The 24,268-nt window shown below is 45.8% G+C and overlaps 1 protein-coding gene across 1 annotated transcript in view; it reads left to right on the top strand.

The window, feature by feature from the left end:
- COX10 (cytochrome c oxidase assembly factor heme A:farnesyltransferase COX10) overlaps window positions 1-24,268 on the top strand; it is a 486,623-nt gene that overhangs the window by 303,695 nt on the left and 158,660 nt on the right. Inside the window, exon 5 of the mRNA XM_069200344.1 lies at window positions 21,077-21,147. Coding sequence (XP_069056445.1) covers window positions 21,077-21,147 — 71 coding nt within the window. The remainder of the gene's footprint in view (window positions 1-21,076; window positions 21,148-24,268) is intronic.

The following is a 24,268-nucleotide window of genomic DNA, read 5'->3' as shown; positions in this document are numbered from 1 at the left end:
GCCTCTCCCTTTCTCGTTTTTTTTTTTTTTTTTTTTTTTTAAATGTATTTCTCACTTTTTAGAGGGACCTCGAGCTGCAATTTCGTGCCAGGCTACTCTTTTGTCTAAATGCACTTTCATGCACGTTTTATTTTTGTATTTTAATAACTGCTCTAAAATTGGCATCCACCATCTTGAAGTGGTTAATTAGAAGAGAAGAAATGTCTCCTGCTTCATGACGCATGCATGCATGCATGGTGATCAAGCAAGCTTACACTTATACTATTGAGCGTTTTCTTTTTGGGGCGGCTGAGTTTGCCATGCTGAACAGCTTTAACAATAACCCTTTTTATAGGCGAGCATAAAGTGCTCCTTCCATTCTGTTATCTCTCTTTGGACTTGAAACCACGCCAAATGCACGCCAGTCACTTACATTGGTTCGTGGGCTTGCCTTTTAAAATCCACTTGCTTTAATTTCCGGTGTTTAGCCCACCTACACAGCACCGGTAAAGTACCAAAAACATATGAGGCTCGATGTTTTCAGCCTGGAGTCCAGACTACTTTATCTGTTTATTTTCCACACAGCGCGATTACGCTGCATTTCTTTCTGCTTTACAATCCTAATAGCTCTAACTCGAACAAATGCGAGACCCGTTGAATTGAAAATGCTTGTTCTGGTCTGGCATCACAGCGCAGCTGTCCCCAGACAATTATGTGAGCAACACTACAGAGGGGCTTTGGCTTTGTTCGCATGTTGGGAGCCAGGAGTACATGTTTTGATTGGGTAGAAGTTGCGTGCTTCCACAAAAAAGTGCTTGCCCTCCATATAGCTATGATCATTTTATTTATCCAGCTGCGTGAGCTTGAACTTTCAGGGGCACACATCTGACATTGTAATGTTACTAAATTGTCTTACACAGCTAAAGTATTTATGGTGTCTTTCTCTGGTAGCAGCATAGATGCGAGGGGGCAGTCAATAACCTACATAGATTTTTAGGTCTCGCTTGACTGCGCAACTTATACCAGAGTTTTTATCCTACACCAATATTATTCTACAGCTCTTTGCTTCCACACAAATACATATCCATTCCCATGCTATATACATTTAATGCTTCACATTATTATACAATATTCCTCCAAAGCCATACCGTTTGGCATTGCCAGTGCTTGTTTTTTTGTTGTTGTTTTTTTTACTATGCTGAACAGCATTGGTAAAGTAAATATTTTTGCATTAGCCAAGCCAAATGGCGAGACCAATTGGCTTTTCCAATGTTTGTTGTAAACGTTGCCACTACCACGCACTATTTTCACACCCTAAACGATTTGCACTTCCCTACTGACCCTGAAACTTCACCTCTCAGTTTCAGTCATTCCTTTAATGTGCGTTTAATATATAATTATTATACTTTCTCTTCTCTGCCATTTCAGGCCCTTGTTTGGCAGTATGCACACTGGGCTTTTTATTTCTATTTCGGTTTCACGGTGACTAGATCTCATTGTCTTAAAAGCATCATTAAAAAAAGCAAACCTGACAGGTGCAGACTCCTGCACGCAGAGCTTTGCTGTTCTCATTCCATAACTCTTGCATAGGGACAGGTGAGCTCTGAAAGAGTGGCTTTTGCCTGAGCTGGGCCACCAGCCGTCCAGGCGCAGGCAAAGATGGGACATTGTTCATAGTGGCCAATGTGTTTGACTACAGGAGATAAGACCTCCTACCCGCATGGTAAGTTCAGTACATTTTGAACACGGGTTAGCTGCCGGACCCTGTTGTCTTGATGTAAGTGTGAGAGGCTGTTGTCGCATGTTTTGGACTTGTCGCCAGCTCGAGGATTTTCACTTTTTTCTAGGGCACTCATGGGGCGTAAAGATGAAGCCTTCCCGTCAACCCCTCAAAATTACAATACTTTGAATATATACATAGAGATAATGTTAGGAAGAGGAGAGATGAAGTATACCGATGGATGAATGAATGAACTATGAATGGAAACTGCCTATCTGGAGAGGGCTGGAAGGTCATGCCTTAGAACGGAATCTACTCGAGGTGCAGGAGTCACGCAGAAATAAGGATTCCCTCAAAAACGACTGCGAGCAAAAACATGCAACAAAAGAGAAACCTCACAAAGCGTAAATTATACGCACTGATAAAGGTGCTTTCTGCTTAACCAAATGGACCTATATTGTATTTGAACAGAATAATTTTGATATTTCTCCGGAAGATGAGATGTCTAGTCTAATTGCGGAAGATCACAGGTCATGTATTATGTAGCCAACGTCTTTTCCTGCGAAGGGTCTGCCTTCCTTTTAAGCTTGGGTGTATTTTGATGGAGGTGGTATAGACTTTGGTTGGATGATTGCAAGAGTGGACTTTACTTTTCTTTGAATACTTTATTGTTCTTCCTTCTAATTGACCCTTTAGCGCCTTAGACGTGTCTGCTCATTGAATCCAGACTCAATTGATTAGAAGACCTGCACTCGTGAAGGAGCAGCTTCCTAACTCGAACCTTTTTTCCGTACTTCTGCAGACGCACTGGAGTATGGCTGCACAGGCCAGGTTCCAGAATAGAATCTTCCCTGCCAGTAAGGGAACCACTGGGTGATGAAGTTCCTATAAGGGCACTTATAAGAATTTCCGAGTGAGGGCACCAGCTCCAAGACTGTTTTGTGGCAGAGTATAAAGTTGTGGACCAGACTCATTCCCTGAGAACTTGAAGTCACTATTAGTCTTTAGACTGCACAGACAACAAAAAGATGCTAGTGTTCATGTTCTGTTTTCTAGGATTCAACTTTGCTGTTGGTTTGTGTACGGTGTAATGGGTTGTCGGTGTTCTGTCCAGGAGCCACAGCACTGCTGACAAAGTGCAAGCAGTAATGTTAAAAGTCTCTCATTATAGAAACATATATAGCTTATAAGATGAGGCTCCACCCTTCCCTCCTCTCCTATTCCCTCCCCCCAGCGCCTTGAGACCCTCACGGGTGAGCCGTTCTTTACAATAACTGATTGATTGATTGATTGATTGACCTCTGCTCCTTGCCTTCACAATACTATTGCGTTTTACATTTCAGGTATTCTTTCACTAGATGCATCTACTGCTATTTCGTTAAATCGGCAATTATATGTGCTGTGATGTTTTTTTGTGACCCCCAACACTCCGTTAATCCAGAGTTGTATATCACAACTGCATTTCTAGGAGCGTTCTTCTACCACCAGAAAGCAGCCTATTGTTCTTTATTTATTCACTTGAAGTGTCTGAATCTCTTCATCAAATGCCCACTACCTCTCCATCCCTCCATTGTTTAGATGTTGGTGTTTGTGAGCCTACACTCGCTGGTCTTGTATTTATATGCCTATATTAAAGGAACATGTTGCAACAGAGACATCTTTTAGGGCATTCATGCATGAAATGTGCCATCACAGATATGACCCACCGTCGCTGATATTTGGGCACTCTAAAGCTAGTTGTTGTCCTTTTGAATATTTTGTCTCTGTCATGGAAAACAATTCTCCAGATATTCACTCTAGATTACGGCCCGGTGCTTCAGTTACGATCCAGCACTTCTAAAACCATCGGACTCTACTTCAGACTTGGGCTTCAGAACTGGGCAAAAGACCTCAGAGTGACCTCTATACCTGAAGACTTACCTTGGCTTTGCTCGTAAAACTGGATTCTGTAATTAGTTTCTGGAAGTGGACACAACTCTAAAAATGAGTTCTTCAGACCATACCCCAGATCAGTCCTTCCAGTGATTTGGTCAGTGGTAACGCTATTTTGAATGCAGGTTCAATTTCACCACACCATCAACGTTCCTCCTAATCTATCAGTGCCTTATCACATTCATGAGTCACTTTCACATCACCACTATTTGTAACATGGTGAAAACGTATAGTGATATGTCATGAATCAGTCAAAGGTGCCAACATTCACATTAGGCAAAGCATGCTGGGGGTCAGTGTCTGCTTTTGGGCATGAACATGTGGAAAACTGTTTTGGAACATGCCTTCTCTCCACCTAGGTTCACCCAGAGTAGATTCTGAGTTTAGACTATAATTCGAAAAGTCAGATGGTGTTTTAAAAATAGCCCTCATACAATTAAAAATGTAGGGCATGGTGCTTATTTGTCTAGTATTTGCCTAAGGACCACTCAGCATTATGTCTCGTAATGAAATAATTGAAAAAACACGCCCCTGGATTGCACAAACTACATACAACAGTTTACACAGGCTGCAATCCTTAGTGTTCTAAACATATGTGAAGGCGGCTAGGTGCAGCGTGGAGCCATTATCTTCACCTCCACCCCGTCCTTTGTCTCTTAAATTCCCACAAATTGATTGCTCATCCCTCCTAAAGAATTCCTAATTCCTCCGCCATAACCTTGATGAAGTCCTCTGCAGTGGTGCTGAAAGGACGTCTGGAGAATTTGGACAAAGCAGCCATTTCTTAAATATTTGGTTGGCTTGTGAGGGAAAGTTATTTTCACATTTCTCCAAAACTTTGTTTGCAGTCCAGCCTGGAACTTTAGTAGGGAGCAGGTCTGATAATGAAGTATCTGTCTGTTTTGCAAATTTATCAAGAAAATACTGAGTTGAGAAACAATGATATGTAACTTTTCTTTAATGAATACAGTCTTCTGTTATTTAAACATTCCCCACTATGAAGTTGAGTGATTCGTTTAGTTTAATTACTGGAACTATGGATTTTAACCGAAAATACGTACTCCAGCCTTCATGTCCCATAGTTCCCTAGCAGCGCAAATGAAGCAACCACTGAGCATCCCTGTTACTGCAGCTGTCTTGCCACAAAACTCTGAAATGACTACTACATTTTCAATAGAAGGGTTTTTATGTGGAGTGCAGCGGTGCTGGTTGCTCTCAGTTTAAGGGGCTTCTGAAATCATTGACTGGTAGTATCTCCTGTTTTTCGGAAATCTGACTGCCAAGTGGAGGTAAAACTCACACCACGCCTCTTCTGCCACTTCTAGTGATGTGTTGGTGCTTCCTGGAGATAAACCCCTCAGGATGTCTAATTTTGGAATTACTGTTTCATGTGACAGGCGAGTGGGTGATGTACTTTAGCAGGATGCTAGAAGCAACGTTATTCCTTGAAAGAAGGAATATTTACATTTAATTAAGGCTTACTCAGAGACTAGACCTTTGAGAAGCCTGGATTCTACCTGCCAGAAGGTACCAGCTTTCATCCGGCGTATGCTGAACACGCCTCATCTGCATTCTGTATGAAAGAGTAAGTCTTGATAAAATGTCATAGACATGGCTGCATGTCTGCAGCAGTATGATCCAGAAACATAATTGGCCAGATGTGATAAATAAATGAATATATAAATGCAAGTCAGGGGGGAGGCGCATGTGTGACCCACTTTGCATGTCTTTTAGTTATTGCCTCCAGTGAGCTGATTAGGTGAGCGTGGTGCTGCAGAGCAAGGAGAAGGGAATGCAAGGGAGATTGGATAGTATGTGTATGGGAAGCACCATTTCAGCATCTTCATTACAGCTAGCAAACGTGATGGTATGGTTAGATCTATAATGAATTCCTTCTCTGTGTAAAAGCAATCCGACTAAAAGCCATAATTGAAAATAATCTATCCTCCCAAACATTTGTGTTGCCTGTTGTTGTCAGTATGTTTGTGAAGCTCCATACACGACGTGGTACACTGAAAGCAGACTGGAGAAGAGCTGCTCCAGTTTTTTTTAACACCACAAGAAAAAACTGCTTTGTACAAACATAGCATGCAAAAACAACAAGGTGATGGATCGAATGCTTGAATTAATCTCAGCCAGTTGCAGTTGCTCTAGGCCACAACCCAATTCATCGTTTTTTGCCCACCATGCCACCTCATTTTGGACCCGGCCATATGCAAATTAGTCTTGACCCTGTCCAGCCCGAACTGCCAAACCAGGTCCTCTGTGAACTGGAACATGTGCAACCTAGGACTGGTTTCCCCCTAGTTAAGGCTCTTCAGCCAGGTATAGCTTGGTTCCAGTTGCACAGGGAGCCAGGACCCCATCTGGGCATACCTACCGCACTATGACAGCAAATGAAAAATCAACACGTGATGGATGGAAAGCTTGAATTAATCTCAGCCATTGGCAATCACTCTAGCCACACCTGAATCCATAGTTTTTTTGCCCACTATGCCACTTAAGTTTGCCACCCAGCCAGATGCAAATCAGTCTTGACCCTGCTGCTCATGGGAACAGTCCAGCCGAACTGCCAGACCAGCTCATCCCTGAACCGATACACAAGCAGCCTAGGACCAGTTTTGCCTTTGTTAGGGCTCTTTAGCCAGGTATAGTTTGGTTCCATTGGCACAGTGAGCCCAAGACCAATATGGGGCCATTCCCAGCATACTTAGGGCAGCAAATGCAATAACATCAAGGTGATGGATGGAATGTTTGAATTAATCTCAGCCACTGGCAATCGATTGGGCCGCATCCCAATCCTAGGTCCTACATTGCTTGTGTTCAGGTTCAGAGAGGACCTGGACTGGCAGTTCAGGCTGGGCTGTTCCCATAAGGAGCAGGGCAAGACTGATTTGCATACTGCTGGGTCCAAACTGAGGTGGCATGCTGGGCAAAAAACGATGGATTGGGATATGACACCAAGCAATTGCCAGTGGTTGAGATTAATTTAAGCATTCCATCCATCACCTTGTTGTTTTTGCTATGCCGCCCTAAGTGCTCTAGGCATGCCCAAATGCAGGTCCCGGGCTCACTGTGCCACTGGAACCAAGCTATATCTGGCTGAAGCCCCCTAATCAGAGTGAAACTGGTCCTACGTTGCTTGGGTTAGTGTTCATGGGAGGGCCTGGCCTGGCAGTGCGGGCTGGGCTGTTCCCATAAGGAGCAGTGTCAAGACTGATTTGCAAATGGTTAGATCTAAATTGAGGTGCCATGGTGGGCAACGATGATGGATTGGGTTGCGGCCTGAGTGATTGCCAGTGGCTGAGATTAATTCAAGCAAACCATTCTTTACCTTGATTTTGCTTTGGTGCAAACATAAGAGTAGTATTGTAGAGCACACAATCACCCCACTGGGTACTTGGCACTACTGACAGATAACGATTGTTTATTCTAATGCAACTCAGTCGTACTCATTTTGTTAACCTGGGAGAATGAAAGGCTAAGTTGGCTTACTGGGATGACAACACAAACACAGATTTCTGTAATGGATACATCACTCCACTGAAAGCCACTAGTCAGACAATCGTGGGTCTATCAGAGATCACTTTTGAAAAAACAGATGTTTTTGTGGTGCTTGCAGGGCCAGCTATTGGATCAGCTGAAGTATTATAGAGAGGTGATAAGCTTTGCACAGATTTGGAGCCAGAGATACTTTTCTGGGCACTTTATTGACTTAGAAATGCAGGTTTTCTCTCAAAAGGAGAAGCCACGCAGAAGGTAGGGCGTGTTGGCAAGCTAGTGAGGTTGAGAAGTGAGAGGCTCTAACTGTTTGAGCTTAGAAATACTTAAAAATACTGCCTGTCTGGTGCTTAACTGTGGCGTGAGGATATATACTAAGGCATTTTTAAAAGCACTGTAGATCCAGTCCAAATCTGTGGAAACAATTTTCACATTTCTGCGGTGGAAAAAAAGAGCCAAAATTGGAAGCATGACAATAAAATGAAACAACATATTAATAAGTGTTAGACCTATGCCAGACATAATGAGGAAAGTGCATTAAACTCCTCTCGGTATATTCAGTTTCAGCGTTACTTAAAGTTTGGAAAACAAGCTACTTGAATTTATGGGATCTCTGTCCCTCTTGTGATTTTCCCTTTTTGGCTACATTTTTTCAAGTCTTGATGCCAGCCTTCTGCAGCCTGGTTTCTGCATGTCTGAACAGTCAAACATCATTCCTCACTCCCCTTAATATGTTTATGCGCCTAACGGAGTACTCAGGCTTCCATGGAAATACTTATGCAGGATCCGTGCTTAGCCCAGCCTGCACCTCGGCTTCAGAAGAGTGAATACTTCAGTTAGGGCCTGCAGACTTGTTCTGTTAATAACTGCCATAAGGCTTGGCCTCCTTGGCCCCAGGTATTTCGTTTTCATTTTTGGTATTTCTTCACTCTTTCTTGCTACCTAAGAGATGGAAAGTTTGCAAATTGTTTCCAAAATTTCACAAACCTCCAGAAAATATGCAAAATTTCCAAAATCCGTGTCAGACTTGTACATCTGCAATTTTTGCTTCACAATCTACGCCACAAATTTGGAATGTTCTCTTTATACGCAAGTTATTTGTACTAAGTACAGACAATAGTCACAATAATTGGTTAGAGCGTGTAAGTGACTGCTTGTAAAAAGGGAAAACACAACTTATTTGAACAGGCAGTTGCTGCAGTGTGCCAGGAAATCATAAGCAAGTCTTGCTCTAGAATTTCTGGAGATAAGGTTAGATTTTTTTTAAGTTCGCATTTTCCCACTCCATCGTGGTCGAGATCGTTTTCAAGCATTAATGTTGCTGAATCTTTTTAACTGTGTGGAGCATTGGAAAAAACATGTTCAGCCTTTGGGCGATGTTAGTCTGATCAACTACAAAAAGCCTGTGTCTGTTCCGCCAGACAAGATGTATCAGTTTCATGTGCCCTCTGTACACACTTTGTGGGGTTTTGTACTCTGGGTTAGGTATCTGAAGAAAGGATGTTTGTGTATTTTTGTGGCACTTTTATTGGCCCAATAGAGTTTCCCAGCTGCAACAGATTATTTTGATGCTAGAACAACAGAGCACCTGTTTTCAGCAAGTTCACACAGGAACATATCATGACACACTATTTTGTGAGCGGTACTTCTGAAACCTAGATATGACGCCATTGTTAGGTTCAATCAGCAAACAACCTCTAAAGCTTTTTGGCTAAATCAGAAGCAGCCATCACTGGTTGCAAGCAGTGTGCTGTGCAAAAACCACACCATTTTATGTAGAACATGGAACTCGGGCCTTTAACAGGAGTTCCTCTGATGCATGCTTAGGTTATTGTTCTGGGGATGGTTTCAGTAATGTGCCATTGCCAGGGATGGGATCTAATCAGCATTATCTCTAATCAGAAACCAAAAAGAAGAGTTTCGGGGTCTTTGCCCGAGTTGGAACAGCCCTTTTTTACTGCTCACAAGAGCCCTTCATCCATCTTCTGCACAGGCCTAGCTTTGCCCATCAGGAGGAACTGACCAATGAGAATCACAGCACCAGTCCACGGTTCACATGCTGGCTTGTATATCACCCCCTTGCTTTGGAGGTTCACTTATTACATAACCCTTGTCTATTAAATATTATATTTGTCAGTGGCAGTTATCTGTTATGGAATTGTAGGAATCTTGCCTTAGTAGCAAACACATAGGGGTGGTGTTTCCATTTACTAGGTAGCCTTTGAGCTAGTAAACGTGCCATTGTGCAGAGATCTGCAAAGTGAATCAAAGGTGCCATATGTAGAGATCTTTCTGAAACCACAGTAAGACGAAATTTTTCTGAAGAAAACCATGTGTCCGTCCAGACTGGTTGCGTTAATTGTTTTAGTCTTTCCAGTGCGCCTTAGTTCAGCATATTCTCAGCTACCTGTGGCCACCAACTGTTCAGTTTCATAGAAACGTGGGGTCCTCGGTTTCAGTACACTAAACTCGTCCACACCAATTGTATCTGTATTTAATGGTACTGAGTTTCATCCTTCAGTGGCACGAGGCACGTCCTCTTTCCCTGCCCCCACCTGTCTTTATAGGCAGAGCATTGAATAGAATGATCAGGGTGTGTAAGGAGCCAGGCATTGCCATTCAGGCGATACCTGCTCACCTGGCACTGAAACTGTCCTAGATTAGCCTCTGTACTGTGCATGATAAAGCTCTAAGCGCTATGACTGCCCTGAGCAAGCATCTAATTGGCGCCTGGAGGCATCGGTAGAACAGAATCCGCTTTGTAGCAAAGGCTGCGCAAGCAGACCCGTTAGCTGGAATGTGCAGCGCTTCGCCAATTTAGTTCGAGGTTGCATCTTGTTTTAATAAATCTGAGGCACACAGCGGCTCTTCCGTTACTCCCCGGTGGTTCCCCTCCGGTCTCCAGTTCGGCGTTGGCCATCACTGAATGGAATTCCCACGGAATTCCACACAGACAGCTTTCCCCAAAATACCGCCCGAGCGAAAATAAATTCAGCTGAAAAAGCTATATGTTAAAACGTGTTTTATTCCAGCTAGTAATCCCAGGAATTAGTTCTGTTTACGTTTTAGATTTGTGCAGTGCTTAACACCGAGCTGGGTTGCCGCATGAATTCCACATGGCTCCCAGGGTTCACCGCGGCAGCACTTAGCAGAGCTCATTTATCCCGCGCTGGACCCTGGGCTCCTTGACGTTTGTGAAATAAAAACAACTTCAGCATGGATATTAAAACCGTGTGGGAATAGTGCGCAACGACTATTTCATTAGCCAGAATGCATGGCGTCCCATCTAGGCACTGGAATATGGCTACAGCTGAAGCTTCAAATCATATCACATCAAAGAGTTGTGTTGATATTTTTAAATTAGTAACTCTGCGCTTTCTAATAGCTCATTCCAGCTTGTGTCATAAACTTTCACTCAGTTTATTTTGGTAAAAAACGGATCTACTCGATTGGTACTGCGCCATAATCAAATTGGTATTTGGCTATAAAGGTGGGTGAACTTTTCAGTGTCTGTCCTGCATTACTATTTGCTGGAAAACACCCCCCCACACACACATTCAAGATTCAATTTCCCAATATACAAACCTTAGAAAAATATCTGTCACTTAGGCAGCAGTTTCCACTTTCTGGGACAGCCCTAACTTAAAGAGTAATGAAGGCATTTGAAAAACACTTTTCTGAGTGCCTGCATAATAAATTGTTTTTATGATGATGTGGGTGTTTCTGTTAAAAAGTTATCTTGTACAGATTTGTAGAAGACACTATCATCCTGGAGGGTAGCCGTGTTCTGAGCAGGTGTGAGTCTAGCCAAACCTAGGGCATACTGGGACTACTTGTAGAGCCAGATCTTCAGCTCCTTGTGGAATTCAGGAAGTGAGGATGAGGTTGTTAATGCAGTGGTTTTACGTTCCATGCTTTAGGAGCAATGTAGTAGAAGGATTAGTTGCCGGATCTGGTTTTCCATATGTGTGGAGTGACTCCTACTACTCTTCTGGACTATTGCTTGCACACATCCCAAGCATTCTGGAAGGTTTGCAAAAGCAGATGTGATTGTTGAGGTGTGCTGGGCCCTCTTTATGTAGTCCCTTGAAAGTGTGGGCAAGGAGTTTGAATTGTGTTCATTTGTGTATGGGGAGGTGTTAGAAATGGGGTTTCTGGTTGGCTAAGGTCAAGGCAAAGGAGTTACATGTCCAAGGTAACCCCTGGTAGCTTTGCTCAAGCAGTCAGGCCTATCCCAGAGGCAATGTTTAAAGCGTTTGCACAACACACATGACACACTAGCCCCCACCACAAAGGAGTCACAACACCAGGTTATATGAAAATAAACTGTATTGTACACAACATAATTATTAGACCAAACACAACATGTCAGTAATACCCTGCTACTCAAGCAGTTGTCAGAACGTTACACCATAGTTACTCTGCAGAGCCATCAGTAGTCACACATAACACAGGATACTTATTATTCTGCAACAAAAGCAGTAGTCAGGAATCACCTTACTAAATAAATACACTTGTCATTAAAGTATCATAAATGCCTATCCAAGAGCATTATAAACCATATGACAAGTCAAGAAAACATATCAGCAGGGAATGCCCATAAAAGGAACATCAGCACATATATGTTATATTATTCTAGAAAACAGGTTAACACACCAGTCCCTAATGTCCCTAAAAGGCACATTTAGAAGACATATATGCACCAAAGAGTACCTGTTTTTGGTGAGAAGGGCACTTCCTGTTCCAAAAAGCAACAATAGGGACAATGGGGCACCTGGCGCTTCTTGTGCTCAACGGGGGCCTCGTGCTGATGTCAGGGGAGTGGGGCAGCATGTGCCCCTTGGGTTTTTATATCTGGCCCCTCCTGGGGCCTGTGAGCTCTGGGGACCACCCCAGGCTGCAACTGCCCCTCCAGAAGGGGGGCAAAGCCAGCACAACAATTGGGGCCAAACGAGAGACCTCCGGCAAGGCTTCTGCCCCACCCGTGGTCCCCAGAAACACAATTAGGCCTCCAGTGGGGTGGGGAGGGCTCCGATGAGGCTTCCGTTCCCCAACTGACTTCTGCGGTGCTCACAAGGGTCCCCCCCGGCCCATTCACCGACACAGCTAGGGGTCTGGTGGGGTAGGGGGCCTCCGATGAGGCTTCCTTCTCCGCCCGGCTCCGAACAACACAGAGAAGCTTGTCCGGCCCGCAGCAGAGTGCAGACAACAGAGTGAGTGCCTGCTTGTGCCCCGGGGGCGCTCCTCAGAGGGTGCTCTGTCCCGGGGGCAGGGTAGGAGCACGCTCACTTCTTTCTTCGCTTTGGTGGTGCCCCGGGGGCCCCAGGGGCAGCGTGTCTCTGGCGCACTCAAAATAGATAACCCCTGGGTCGTGGCAGTGAGTCTCGGAATCAGCAAAGCACTTTCAAGCGCAGGGGGCAGTTAGAAGTGCCCGGGTTGCGGCGGTGATCATTTACAGCAACACCTTCCTCAAAGCGCGCAACACCCCACAAGAGCTTTCAAAGTGCTTTAAGCTAATTGTAAATGTAAATGTAAAATGTAAATTTCGCACTTGTGTAGCGCACTACTCACTCGTTAGGGTCTCAGGGCGCTGTACGCATACCGCTGTGGAACCCCTCCTGGCTTTTCCCTGTGAGGAACCCACTCCTGGACAACCCCCAGGGTGAAGCCAGGCATCCAAGCGCTGTCAGGGCCGTTGTGGAGATTAAGCAAGCTATTGCCCAGAGTTTCAGAGTGGGACCCATTAATTAGATTAGGCACCAAGGTGAGAATTATCTGGTCCAAGGGGATTGAGCCTAAGACCTGCCGAGGCGGGAATTAAACCCTGGTCCCGGGCCAGATCCCAGCATCAGGGTCTGCCGCTCTAACCATTGTGCCACACTTCTCCATTCTAATCCTTCTAATTAAGTAAAGCACTCCTCAGGCGCTATATATAAGCACAGCCAAGCACCCTCCAGGCGCTATATGAGGAAATGGAGCACTCCTCATGCTTGATGCAGTTGCAGGGGTCAGGGGCCACAGCACCCTGCCCCTGTGGGACAAAGTACAATGGAGCACAGGGCGGCAGGACCCAGCAGCAGGCCAGCACAAGGTGAATGCAGGCAGGTGGCAGTTCCTCCACATGACCAAGCAGGTCACATGTCAGCACAGCAGCAGCAGTCCTTGGCGGCTCCTGGTGAGTACCTCCAGCAGCATTGTGTCCAGCTCCAAAATGTCACCAAATTGTGGTGAAAACTCCCCTCTACTTATACTCAGATTTAGCAGTGTTTCACAATGAAGGGGAGAGGAGGTTCCAACCAGTTACAACTGGTTCTGGGAGTGCCCCCTCTCTCCTCCATCATAGGCTCCAAACATCATTTCGGGGGTAAACAACCCTTTTGCGTGAGGCCAGGGCACAGCCTTTACAAATGCATGTGTGTAGCCTCTTCCTTCTCTCAGCCCAGGAACACCATTCAGTATGCAGATGCACTTCCGGACACCTCCACCCTCCCTGTGAGCAGGCCGTCTGAAAAGTATGCACAAAGTTCAGCTGTCAGTCTGCCCCAGATGTGGATTGGAGTCAAGCTGCAAAACATCAGTCATAAGCACAGAGAAATGCTCACTTTTCCACAAGTGGCATTTCTGTAATAGAAATAAAAAATCCACTTACAACATTAAGCAGCATTGCTCACTACATTACAACCATACCAAACATGCCTACCATGCCCCTCATAAATCAGACAATACCCCCTACACATAAGGCAGGGCATTTCCAATGCAATCCTTTGAGAAGGCAGCACTCCCGGCAGTGAGAAACCAAATAGGGAGTTTGTCACTACCAGGATAGGCCACGCTACCAGGCACATGTCCTGCCTTCTACACACATAGCACCCTGCCCAGAGGGCTAGCTGGGGCCTACCTTAGGGGTGACTTACATGTAGTAAAATGGGAGTTCTGGGCCTGGCAAGTAAATTTAGATTCCAGGTCCCTGTGGCAGAAAACTGTGCATGCAGGCCCTACTCTAGCAGGCCTGAGACAGGTTTGAAAGTCTACTTCAGTGGGTGGCACAAGCAGCGCTGAAGGCCCACTAGTAGTACTTAATTTACAGACCCTGGGTATAGAGATACAACTGCACAAGGGACTTACAAGTAAATTAAATATGCCAATTAGGCATAAGCCAATCATACCAACTTTAGAAGGGAGAGCACCTGCACTTTAGCACTGATCAGCAGTGATAAAGTGCTCAGAGTCCTAGAGCCAACAACGAGAGGTCAGAAAAAATAGGAGGAAGGAGGCAAAAAGTCAGGGAATTAACCTGCCAAAAGGGCCAGGTCCAATAAGAGGCAAGGGAGCTCTTTTATATGTGGTATGAGGTTAGTGCTGTGTGGGAGGTTGAGAGTGATTCTGGCTGCCTCATTCTGCATGTTCTGCTGCCTTCTGGTGAGTTTTCATGTTCCCGGCATAGAGGTTGTTCCTGTCTTTCAGCTTGCTTTTGACAAGGGTGTGTGTGATGGTTTTCCTGGTGATGTTTGATTCCTTTTGAGTGGAGACCACTCAAAGGTCCATATAATTGATCTTCCTTCTTCCTGGGTGTGCTCTCAATGAAATGTTTGGCCTTGCCTTATTTATCATGTTGATTCTGTAAACTGATAACTTTTCTCTGGGATGGTACTTGCACAGTATTTGCTGTAAGAACACATCTCTGGTTCTTCTGCTCGATAAAATCAATAGGTCCTTTTTTGGTCTCGCCTGAGACAGCACATGTGTTACTTGTGAGACATTTTGTTAGCTTCCAACGGTCTTAGAACCCGGCTGTTGCTTACCGTTGGTTCGCTTGATCTTCCCTCTCATTTCTTTCCTTGTCTTTTGTCATTGCATGCCAACTTCACTTCTTCTTCATGTGTTTGTCTCCCCCCTGGAGCATGCCCCTAGTACTTGTGTTCTTCCACTGCTCACAGTTTTGGAGCTACCTTTTTCTTTAGTTGAAGCACTCTACAAGAAAGCTTGTGTTTGCAGGCAATCTCCCTCATGTACTACTACCACCAACACGCTCCATGTTGTTGCTTTCCCTGTCCCTCCATCCCCTCCGTCCATGTTGTTGCTTGCCCCCTCCCACTCCTCTCTGTGTTGTTGCTTTTCCTTTCCACCTTCCTCACTGCTCTGTATTTTTGCTTCCCTTCCCACCTTCCTGTCCTACTCTTGATTCCTTTTCCACCTCCCTGTCTGCTCTGTATTATTGCTTGCCCACTCCCCAGTCCCACTCCTTGAGGCTGTTTGCCCCCTATTACCGTCCAATTGATCTCTGTATTGTTGCTTGACTCTTGCCACCTTCCCATCCTCTCCACGTTGCTTTCCCTCCTCCCTCTCCATGTTATTCCTTTCCCCCTCTACCAATCTCTCTGTTGTTCCTTGTCCCCTCGCACCATGTTCCATCCAGTTGCTTGCCCCCTTTTTCTGTCCTGTTGCTTGCCCTCAACCCTGCATTGCTGCTTGCCAGCTCTAACACTATCTCATGTCAGTGTTTGCCTTCTCACATCCCTCATTGTTGCTTTACTCCTCAAACCCTTCTGTCCAGCCAGAAACAAAACATGCATTTTGTCTTGCCTCTGTGACTCATTGACTTTCAGTATTTTTAGCCTTGTATCACAGCAGCCTGACATGGCAGAACATTTAAAAAAAGAAAAAGTAGTATGAGAGAACCAGTGGTGGCCATGTCCAACATTTTAGAAAATTTCCAGCCATGCTGCAGAGCAACACTACTGTGCAACATTGCTACAAGCCAATAGCTAGCTGAGGCGTGACCTATTGGCTTTGCCAGTGCTTGTTTCAAGTAGAGTTCTTAGCTTCTGCTCTCTAGGAGTTATGACAAGGAAAGAGAAGTAGGAAAGGGGAGTATATTTTCCTGTTCTGAGATATTCACATGAGAAAATAAACATTTGACCTGCATTGGAAATGCTAACAGGAAAGAAAGGAGTAAATTGCTTGCTAATTTCTCCCATATAGTGAAACATTTATTCTGATTTTTTTTTAAAGAGAATTCGATAGGAGGGCATTCTGTTTAGAGTGTTTTTATAGAGAATAAAGGGTTACTTTTTATGTAGAATTCCGATGCTTATTGTTGGTACTTTTAATTTAAGATCACTTTTTATTTAGTTTGCGTTTTAAGTGAGAGTTAAATTATCTTTATAAACTTTTGTGCATTATTTCATAATACAATATGCATGTATCCATCCAAACAAAGCAGTTTCGTAAATACTCATAGAGGACAAAGTCCTCCGTTTCGTTTTGTTCCTACCCTTCTGGTATTACCACTAACAGCAGTTCCATTGGAGGCGGAGAGTAACAGGATTACACAATTTGGGGGAATAAAATGCAGCAGTAAGGCTTACTGTAGTCCTTCCCAATCTTTTGACTTCTGTGGACCCCCACTTTATCATTACTGGATCCTGGGAACCCTCACTGAATCATTATTAGATTCCGGGGACTCCCCACTGAGTCATTACTGAAAGCTGGGAAGTTAATTTGTTAATATGATTTGTTTTTTTAAGTAGCCACGGACCCCCTGAGGAGGCTTCGCTGACCCCCCAGGGGTCCCTGGACCACAGATTGGGAACCACTGGCTTACTGCATTGATTCCTGCATGTTATTCACAATATTCGTCCCAGGGCCTGTGCTTGCTTTCAGCAAAGTGGAACACTACTTATCACCGTTATTGCCTGTGCATTCCTCTTTCAGATGAGGCTGGTAACTTCAGTTACTTGCCCCATTAGTGTTAATGGACCATTCATTATGAGTGGCATAGTTGGCTAAGCAATGCTTTCTAAAAGTACAAAACATGCCTCACAAATCCCAGTGCCTACTTAACAACAGAAAGCATTAGACTGCCCAGCACAGCAGCATCTTCATGCACACACCAAGACTCCAAAGCAAACCATATAGCTGGCAGAGCAGTGCAGAGAAAATAAGAGTTGTTACGCAGAAAGTGGTTCAAACACTGAATTTATGATACTGCTGGAAAAATTGGAATATTGTCAATTCACACTTCAGTTTACTTTGTGTCACAAAAAAAACCCATTAAAAAAACCCCAAACTCAAATACCATGGGTCACTAATAGGACATCTGCCAAAATTCGGCAGGTGCTGCATCTGCCCATCTGTCGGTCCCCACTCTCATCTATAGACACCATATCTGCCTGTCTTGCCTGTTGGACTACAGACTAATATGGTAGTGCCAGGAAAAACAACAATGCACCTCTCCTGTCCCCACACACACACACACACACACACACACACACGTCATGATGGTCAAAGCACCTTTGGTGAAAATTGCCAGCAGACGTATGAGGAACTCAAAATTGTGTGGTCCAGCAGTGGTGGTGCCAAATCCACCCCACCCATTTGGTGTTACAAATGTGCAAAAACGACAAGTTTGCAACTCACTTGTAACAAAACACACCCCACTTCATTTAACAAATACCAACCCCTAAGCTTGAGTACTCATTACTGCTCCATCGCCTTGTAATCTCCTTCACTGTTTTTTTCTGAAAGTAGGTCTGAATTACTTCTGGTTTAACTTGGATTTTCTGTGGGACATAAGACACACCTGCGAATATTGGCTTATTGGACCAGGACTTTGTCAAATTTGTGGCCCCGGCAAGAGAGCATAGCCATCAAACGTACCTATGCCCACAACAGAAGCAAAGCACAGTAGACAGCCTTTCTACACTCAGTTGAAAAACAGGACAGAAAACGCATTTGACAAAATTATGTCGCCCCAGCATCAAAACAAGGCATTAGAGAGTCCATCTGCACCCGCAAGCGTATAACGATGTTCCACTTCTATACAGCTGGCAAAAGAGGTCCATCCATGGTGGGACTGTCCGTTCCTCACCCATTCGGCCCGCACTTGGCCAACTGAACTCTTCAAGTTAACGAGAGGACTCCTGATTGCGCAAACTCTCGCAGCCAGCTACACAGTGAACTCATGTTGACCCTTTTGAAATAAGGCAATCTGCAAAGTTCTCCAACTCACCCTGTCACAACTGCATTGCAGAAAACTCCAGTCAAAATGTTTATTCCTGTAAACAATTGAAATCATTACTAAATATGCTTCAGTCTATTACAATGCTCTCTTTTCATAATGACTACCAAGAAAACTCAGAATCTTTTGTCAGGATATGGACAGATTGACGGATGGCAAAGATATTTATGATTTAATTGAAGTTGCCACAATGTGCTCAGTAATTTCTCATGGCATAATAATGCCCACTGTCTGTTGAGACTGATTTAGGAAATAAAGAGGGTGGAAAAGGACAGACAAGAACAAGAACATGGACAGTAACCCAGCATCACTATAAAAAAAGCCTCCCTTCAGTCACTATGCTAATGATGCGTGTTCTGCACATCTGGAAATCCACATGGCTTTTAAAGTAAATCATTCTCGTATTGGCAATCTGTTAAAGTTGGAGGGCAAACTCTCCACACCTCATGTCAAACAATGAAATGATGCAACAACTAATTTGTGCCTACCATTGCACGTCTTATTACCTCCACAGACATTGAGCCCTACCACCACGTCTGCACACTCGCAATTACACCATACGCTGTGTATGCATGCAGGACATGTAGCCACAAACACTCAGACAAGTGACAGCCAGGGCATGGAACCTGACAGTTTCCTTCAACAAAGGGTTTCCTCTAGTAGATGCATACTGAAAAATAATTAGCACAAAGTAACAATCAAACACTAGAGTATTCTAGCAGTACAACCATTGAAACCAGACCACATCATCAGGTAAAGAAGCAGTCATCTACAACACACTAGAGCTACATCAAACACTACCATTTACACATAGCATTGACTGACTCTGTTTTACACAAACCGAATTAAATGCTCCACAAGACAGTTACAAATGTACTCAGCCTCCTGTAACACTCCTGACAAATCTTCCAATTTGTACAGAATTAGTGGTATCAGAGCACACTCAGTTGAAAAGTGTGGTTATCATCCACAACACCACTGGGTACTACACTTCCCAACATTTTCAGTCCATGGGTACTCCCCCTTAAATCCTCTCATGAGAAGGAACTACTCTTCTTGAAGCTTAGCACACCACACTATAGGGCACTCCCCCATGCAACCTCTATTCACAGGCTACTGCTTTTTTTCCAGTTCGCACAAACCACACAGACAAGTGTAATGCACTTGTATGTCTTGCGTCAGAGCACTATTTTTCCACACATCTGCAACGCTTGGATGCCCACAACCAACAAATATATACACAACATCATCTTCCCCAGACTGCAACTCCCAAACAACAGCAGTCAACCTAGACGTAAGTTTACTAATCTGATGCATGCATTACCAATAAGCTGTATATAGCACATGCTAATACACAAAAATAGGAAATTTAACTATTGCTTAACCTTATGAACCTGGTAGTTTGTGGGCACTAAGACACATTTTTAACAGAAGCCCATTGAAAAATGTGAACAGTTTAAATGCCAGATATCCCCTCAGATTAAGTAACTGGATAGCTATATTTACCCATCAAATGAAAACATGCCAGGAAAGTGCTGTTTCAATCTTTCTAGGACTTTAGGACATAGGGTTTTCATGGATATGTGGCAGGCAAATGCTGTCCTGATCTTTTCAGGACTTCAAGACACAGTTTTAACTCTAACAGTTCACTTTAGTTCCATTTCCATGTCCTTGGAAATAGTGTTTTCTTTTTCTAAATTAACTAAGAGGCCTTGGGTAGATGTTCTTCAATGTCTCCAGGCCGGTTCCAATCAAACATTAGCTTACTACTCTCCTTCATGATGTCAAAATGTACAAAGCCAGCGTATCTGCTCTGCAGGAGGGGAAAGTTCACACTTACCTGGTGTTACACCTTGACACAGGCCTTTTGCCCATTATTTTGACAACAGTGCTAGCAGGAGCCACACCATCTCTTCTGAGCTGAGCAGCTTAAAATATCTCTATCTCCAAGGTTATTTACTGTGCCACAGTTATCTTAATTGAGAAATCATATTGCACACTCGCAAACTGTGAAAATGGGAAAGCCCGTCCGCCAAACTCCTGACAGGGTGGCCGCCTCCTACGTAGCAACCTCCCTATCAGTGTTATTAAGAGTTTCCTGCTAGGTCGGCGGGCGGAAACCTGAGTTTGCGCCCACTGGCCTAGTGGAAACAGGCTACAGCATTATCTCTGGCTCTTAATCGAGCAGGTGGCAATGCTGTTGCCTGCAGGGTGCATCAGCACCCTCTGTGTTCACTGTCTGCCAAGCTGGGTGCTGGCCACGGGGGCTCTGCACTGCCAATGTCAAGTGCATGGGCAGGGCAGACGCTCCATGCCCCTGTTCTCCACCAGCCTTTTCATGGCAGTGCTACAGCCATGAAACTGCTGACGGAGAAGGGGGCCTCGCGGATTAGGACCGCCACCAACCTCCAGACCGCCGGGATCTGAGATGCTGGTGGGGGCTGGCAGTTTGCCGGGCAGCCTGACCTCCAGGGTTGTAATGTGGCAGTAGGACCAACCGCGAGTGTGGACTAGAGACTGCCACCCTCGTAATTGGGCCCTACGTCTCTTTTTAGCAGGGGTAACTCCAGTTACGAGCTCCATCGAAATTAAAGAGACCCTCAACGGAGGCTCTATTACGATTGAATTTGAGATGTTTCGTAAACGTATTACTTTCTTCTTTCATATGTGTTTTTATTGTATTTTTTTGTAATCATGTGATAAATACATTTGAATAAAAATATTCTGTGAAAGGTTGGTGGTTATGGGGAAGTCATTTGTATGGCATCTAAGGCTAAGCTGGTGATGCAACTGACCCCGTTTCAACCATAGTCGGTACATTTCTCAACCTGTCCCTGGCTTCAGGATTATTAAAAGTGAACTGTGACCTCTATGGTTTCTAGGTCTCAGGCCGCCTTTTAACACTTTTTCTGCTTCCCTTGCAGTACTTCGAGGTTCCGTTTGACTCCAACATGAACAGAACGAAGAACAGGCCTCTGGTGCGAGGACAGATCAGGTAAGGCTGGCTGAGGCCGACAGGCCGCCCTGATCCCTGGCGATAGGTGGAAGCTCGCGCGCTGAGCGCCGGGATTGTCTGCCCTGTGAGCGGGAATGAATGGCTCCGTGTCATTTTCATGTTAATAAGTTTGTACAGAGCATCACGTATGAACACGTTCCCTAATCGCTATGGAACAGCAGGAACGCAAAGCGTGGCTAATAAAATCAGAGATCTTATTTGAAAAAGCAATAATATAGACCAGAAACTGGAAACGAAAATGAAAAACGTGTTCACAATGGATTGTACCTTTTGCAGCACGGAGCACATCATTTCATCAGTGGCGCTTTGAAAGGTGCGGCGATGTGAAAGAAGGCCCGCGGATTTTACCAGATATAGCGACCTTCGCCTGGCAATGAAATGAACCTCAGCCACAGTGCTGCGCCATGGCCCTCTTGAAGCAGGTTTGACCCATCCATGTGCTAACCACCGTGCCCCAATAGCAGCAATCCAGCCCGAACTTCCAGGCCAGGTCTTCCCTGAACCAGAACACAAGCAGGGCGAGACTAGTGCTGGCTTGCTTGTGTTCTGGTTCAGAGGGGCGAGACTAGTGCTGGCTTGCTTGTGTTCTGGTTCAGAGGGCGAGACTAGTGCTGGCTTGCTTGTGTTCTGGTTCAGAGGGGCGAGACTAGTGCTGGCTTGCTTGTGTTCTGGTTCAGAGGGGCGAGACTAGTGCTGGCTTGCCTGTGTTCTGGTTCAGACGGGCGAGACTAGTGCTGGCTTGCCTGTGCTCTGGTTCATAGGGGCGAGACTAGTGCTGGCTTGCTTGTGTTCTGGTTCAGTGGGGCGAGACTAGTGCTGGCTTGCCTGTGTTCTGGTTCAGACGGGCGAGACTAGTGCTGGCTTGCTTGTGTTCTGGTTCAGAGGGGCGAGACTAGTGCTGGCTTGCTTGTGTTCTGGTTCAGAGGGGCGAGACTAGTGCTGGCTTGCTTGTGTTCTGGTTCAGACGGGCGAGACTAGTGCTGGCTTGCTTGTGCTCTGGTTCATAGGGGCGAGACTAGTGCTGGCTTGCTTGTGTTCTGGTTCAGAGGGGCGAGACTAGTGCTGGCTTGCTTGTGTTCTGGTTCAGAGGGGCGAGACTAGTTCTGGCTTGCTTGTGTTCTGGTTCAGTGGGGCGAGACTAGTGCTGGCTTGCTTGTGTTCTGGTTCAGAGGGGCGAGACTAGTGCTGGCTTGCTTGTGTTCTGGTTCAGAGGGGCGAGACTAGTGCTGGCTTGCTTGTGTTCTGGTTCAGTGGGGCGAGACTAGTGCTGGCTTGCTTGTGTTCTGGTTCAGAGGGGCGAGACTAGTGCTGGCTTGCTTGTGTTCTGGTTCAGAGGGGCGAGACTAGTGCTGGCTTGCCTGTGTTCTGGTTCAGACGGGCGAGACTAGTGCTGGCTTGCTTGTGCTCTGGTTCATAGGGGCGAGACTAGTGCTGGCTTGCTTGTGTTCTGGTTCAGTGGGGCGAGACTAGTGCTGGCTTGCCTGTGTTCTGGTTCAGACGGGCGAGACTAGTGCTGGCTTGCTTGTGTTCTGGTTCAGAGGGGCGAGACTAGTGCTGGCTTGCTTGTGTTCTGGTTCAGAGGGGCGAGACTAGTGCTGGCTTGCTTGTGTTCTGGTTCAGACGGGCGAGACTAGTGCTGGCTTGCTTGTGCTCTGGTTCATAGGGGCGAGACTAGTGCTGGCTTGCTTGTGTTCTGGTTCAGAGGGGCGAGACTAGTGCTGGCTTGCTTGTGTTCTGGTTCAGAGGGGCGAGACTAGTTCTGGCTTGCTTGTGTTCTGGTTCAGTGGGGCGAGACTAGTGCTGGCTTGCTTGTGTTCTGGTTCAGAGGGGCGAGACTAGTGCTGGCTTGCTTGTGTTCTGGTTCAGAGGGGCGAGACTAGTGCTGGCTTGCTTGTGTTCTGGTTCAGTGGGGCGAGACTAGTGCTGGCTTGCTTGTGTTCTGGTTCAGAGGGGCGAGACTAGTGCTGGCTTGCTTGTGTTCTGGTTCAGAGGGGCGAGACTAGTGCTGGCTTGCTTGTGTTCTGGTTCAGAGGGGCGAGACTAGTGCTGGCTTGCTTGTGCTCTGGTTCATAGGGGCGAGACTAGTGCTGGCTTGCTTGTGTTCTGGTTCAGAGGGGCGAGACTAGTGCTGGCTTGCTTGTGTTCTGGTTCAGAGGGGCGAGACTAGTGCTGGCTTGCTTGTGTTCTGGTTCAGAGGGGCGAGACTAGTGCTGGCTTGCTTGTGTTCTGGTTCAGAGGGGCGAGACTAGTGCTGGCTTGCTTGTGTTCTGGTTCAGAGGGGCGAGACTAGTGCTGGCTTGCTTGTGTTCTGGTTCAGAGGGGCGAGACTAGTGCTGGCTTGCTTGTGTTCTGGTTCAGTGGGGCGAGACTAGTGCTGGCTTGCCTGTGTTCTGGTTCAGACGGGCGAGACTAGTGCTGGCTTGCTAGTGCTGGCTTGCTTGTGATGGCTTGCTTGTGTTCTGGTTCAGAGGGGCGAGACTAGTGCTGGCTTGCTTGTGTTCTGGTTCAGAGGGGCGAGACTAGTGCTGGCTTGCTTGTGTTCTGGTTCAGTGGGGCGAGACTAGTGCTGGCTTGCCTGTGTTCTGGTTCAGTGGGGCGAGACTAGTGCTGGCTTGCCTGTGTTCTGGTTCAGAGGGGCGAGACTAGTGCTGGCTTGCTTGTGTTCTGGTTCAGAGGGGCGAGACTAGTGCTGGCTTGCTTGTGTTCTGGTTCATAGGGGCGAGACTAGTACTGGGTTGCTTGTGTTCTGGTTCAGAGGGGCGAGACTAGTGGCGGCTTGCCTTTGTTCTGGTTCAGACGGGCGAGGCTAGTTCTGGCTTGCTTGTGTTCTGGTTCAGTGGGGCGAGACTAGTGCTGGCTTGCTTGTGTTCTGGTTCAGTGGGGCGAGACTAGTGCTGGCTTGCTTGTGTTCTGGTTCAGAGGGGCGAGACTAGTACTGGGTTGCTTGTCATCTGGTTCAGAGGGGCCTGGCTTGGCAGTTCGGGCTGGACTGTTACTGTTGGAGCTGGACCAAGGTCAGTTTGCATAAATCTGAGGTGGCATGGTGAGTGCAAAATAATGAGGGTCAGGGATGCGGCCCAGAGTAATTACCTGTGCTGGG

The sequence above is a fragment of the Pleurodeles waltl genome, chromosome 7 (assembly GCF_031143425.1).
Source record: "Pleurodeles waltl isolate 20211129_DDA chromosome 7, aPleWal1.hap1.20221129, whole genome shotgun sequence".
Lineage (NCBI taxonomy): Eukaryota > Metazoa > Chordata > Amphibia > Caudata > Salamandridae > Pleurodeles > Pleurodeles waltl.
The sequence above is the reverse complement of the archived record's forward strand: the minus strand, read 5'-3'. Positions and strand labels throughout refer to the sequence as shown.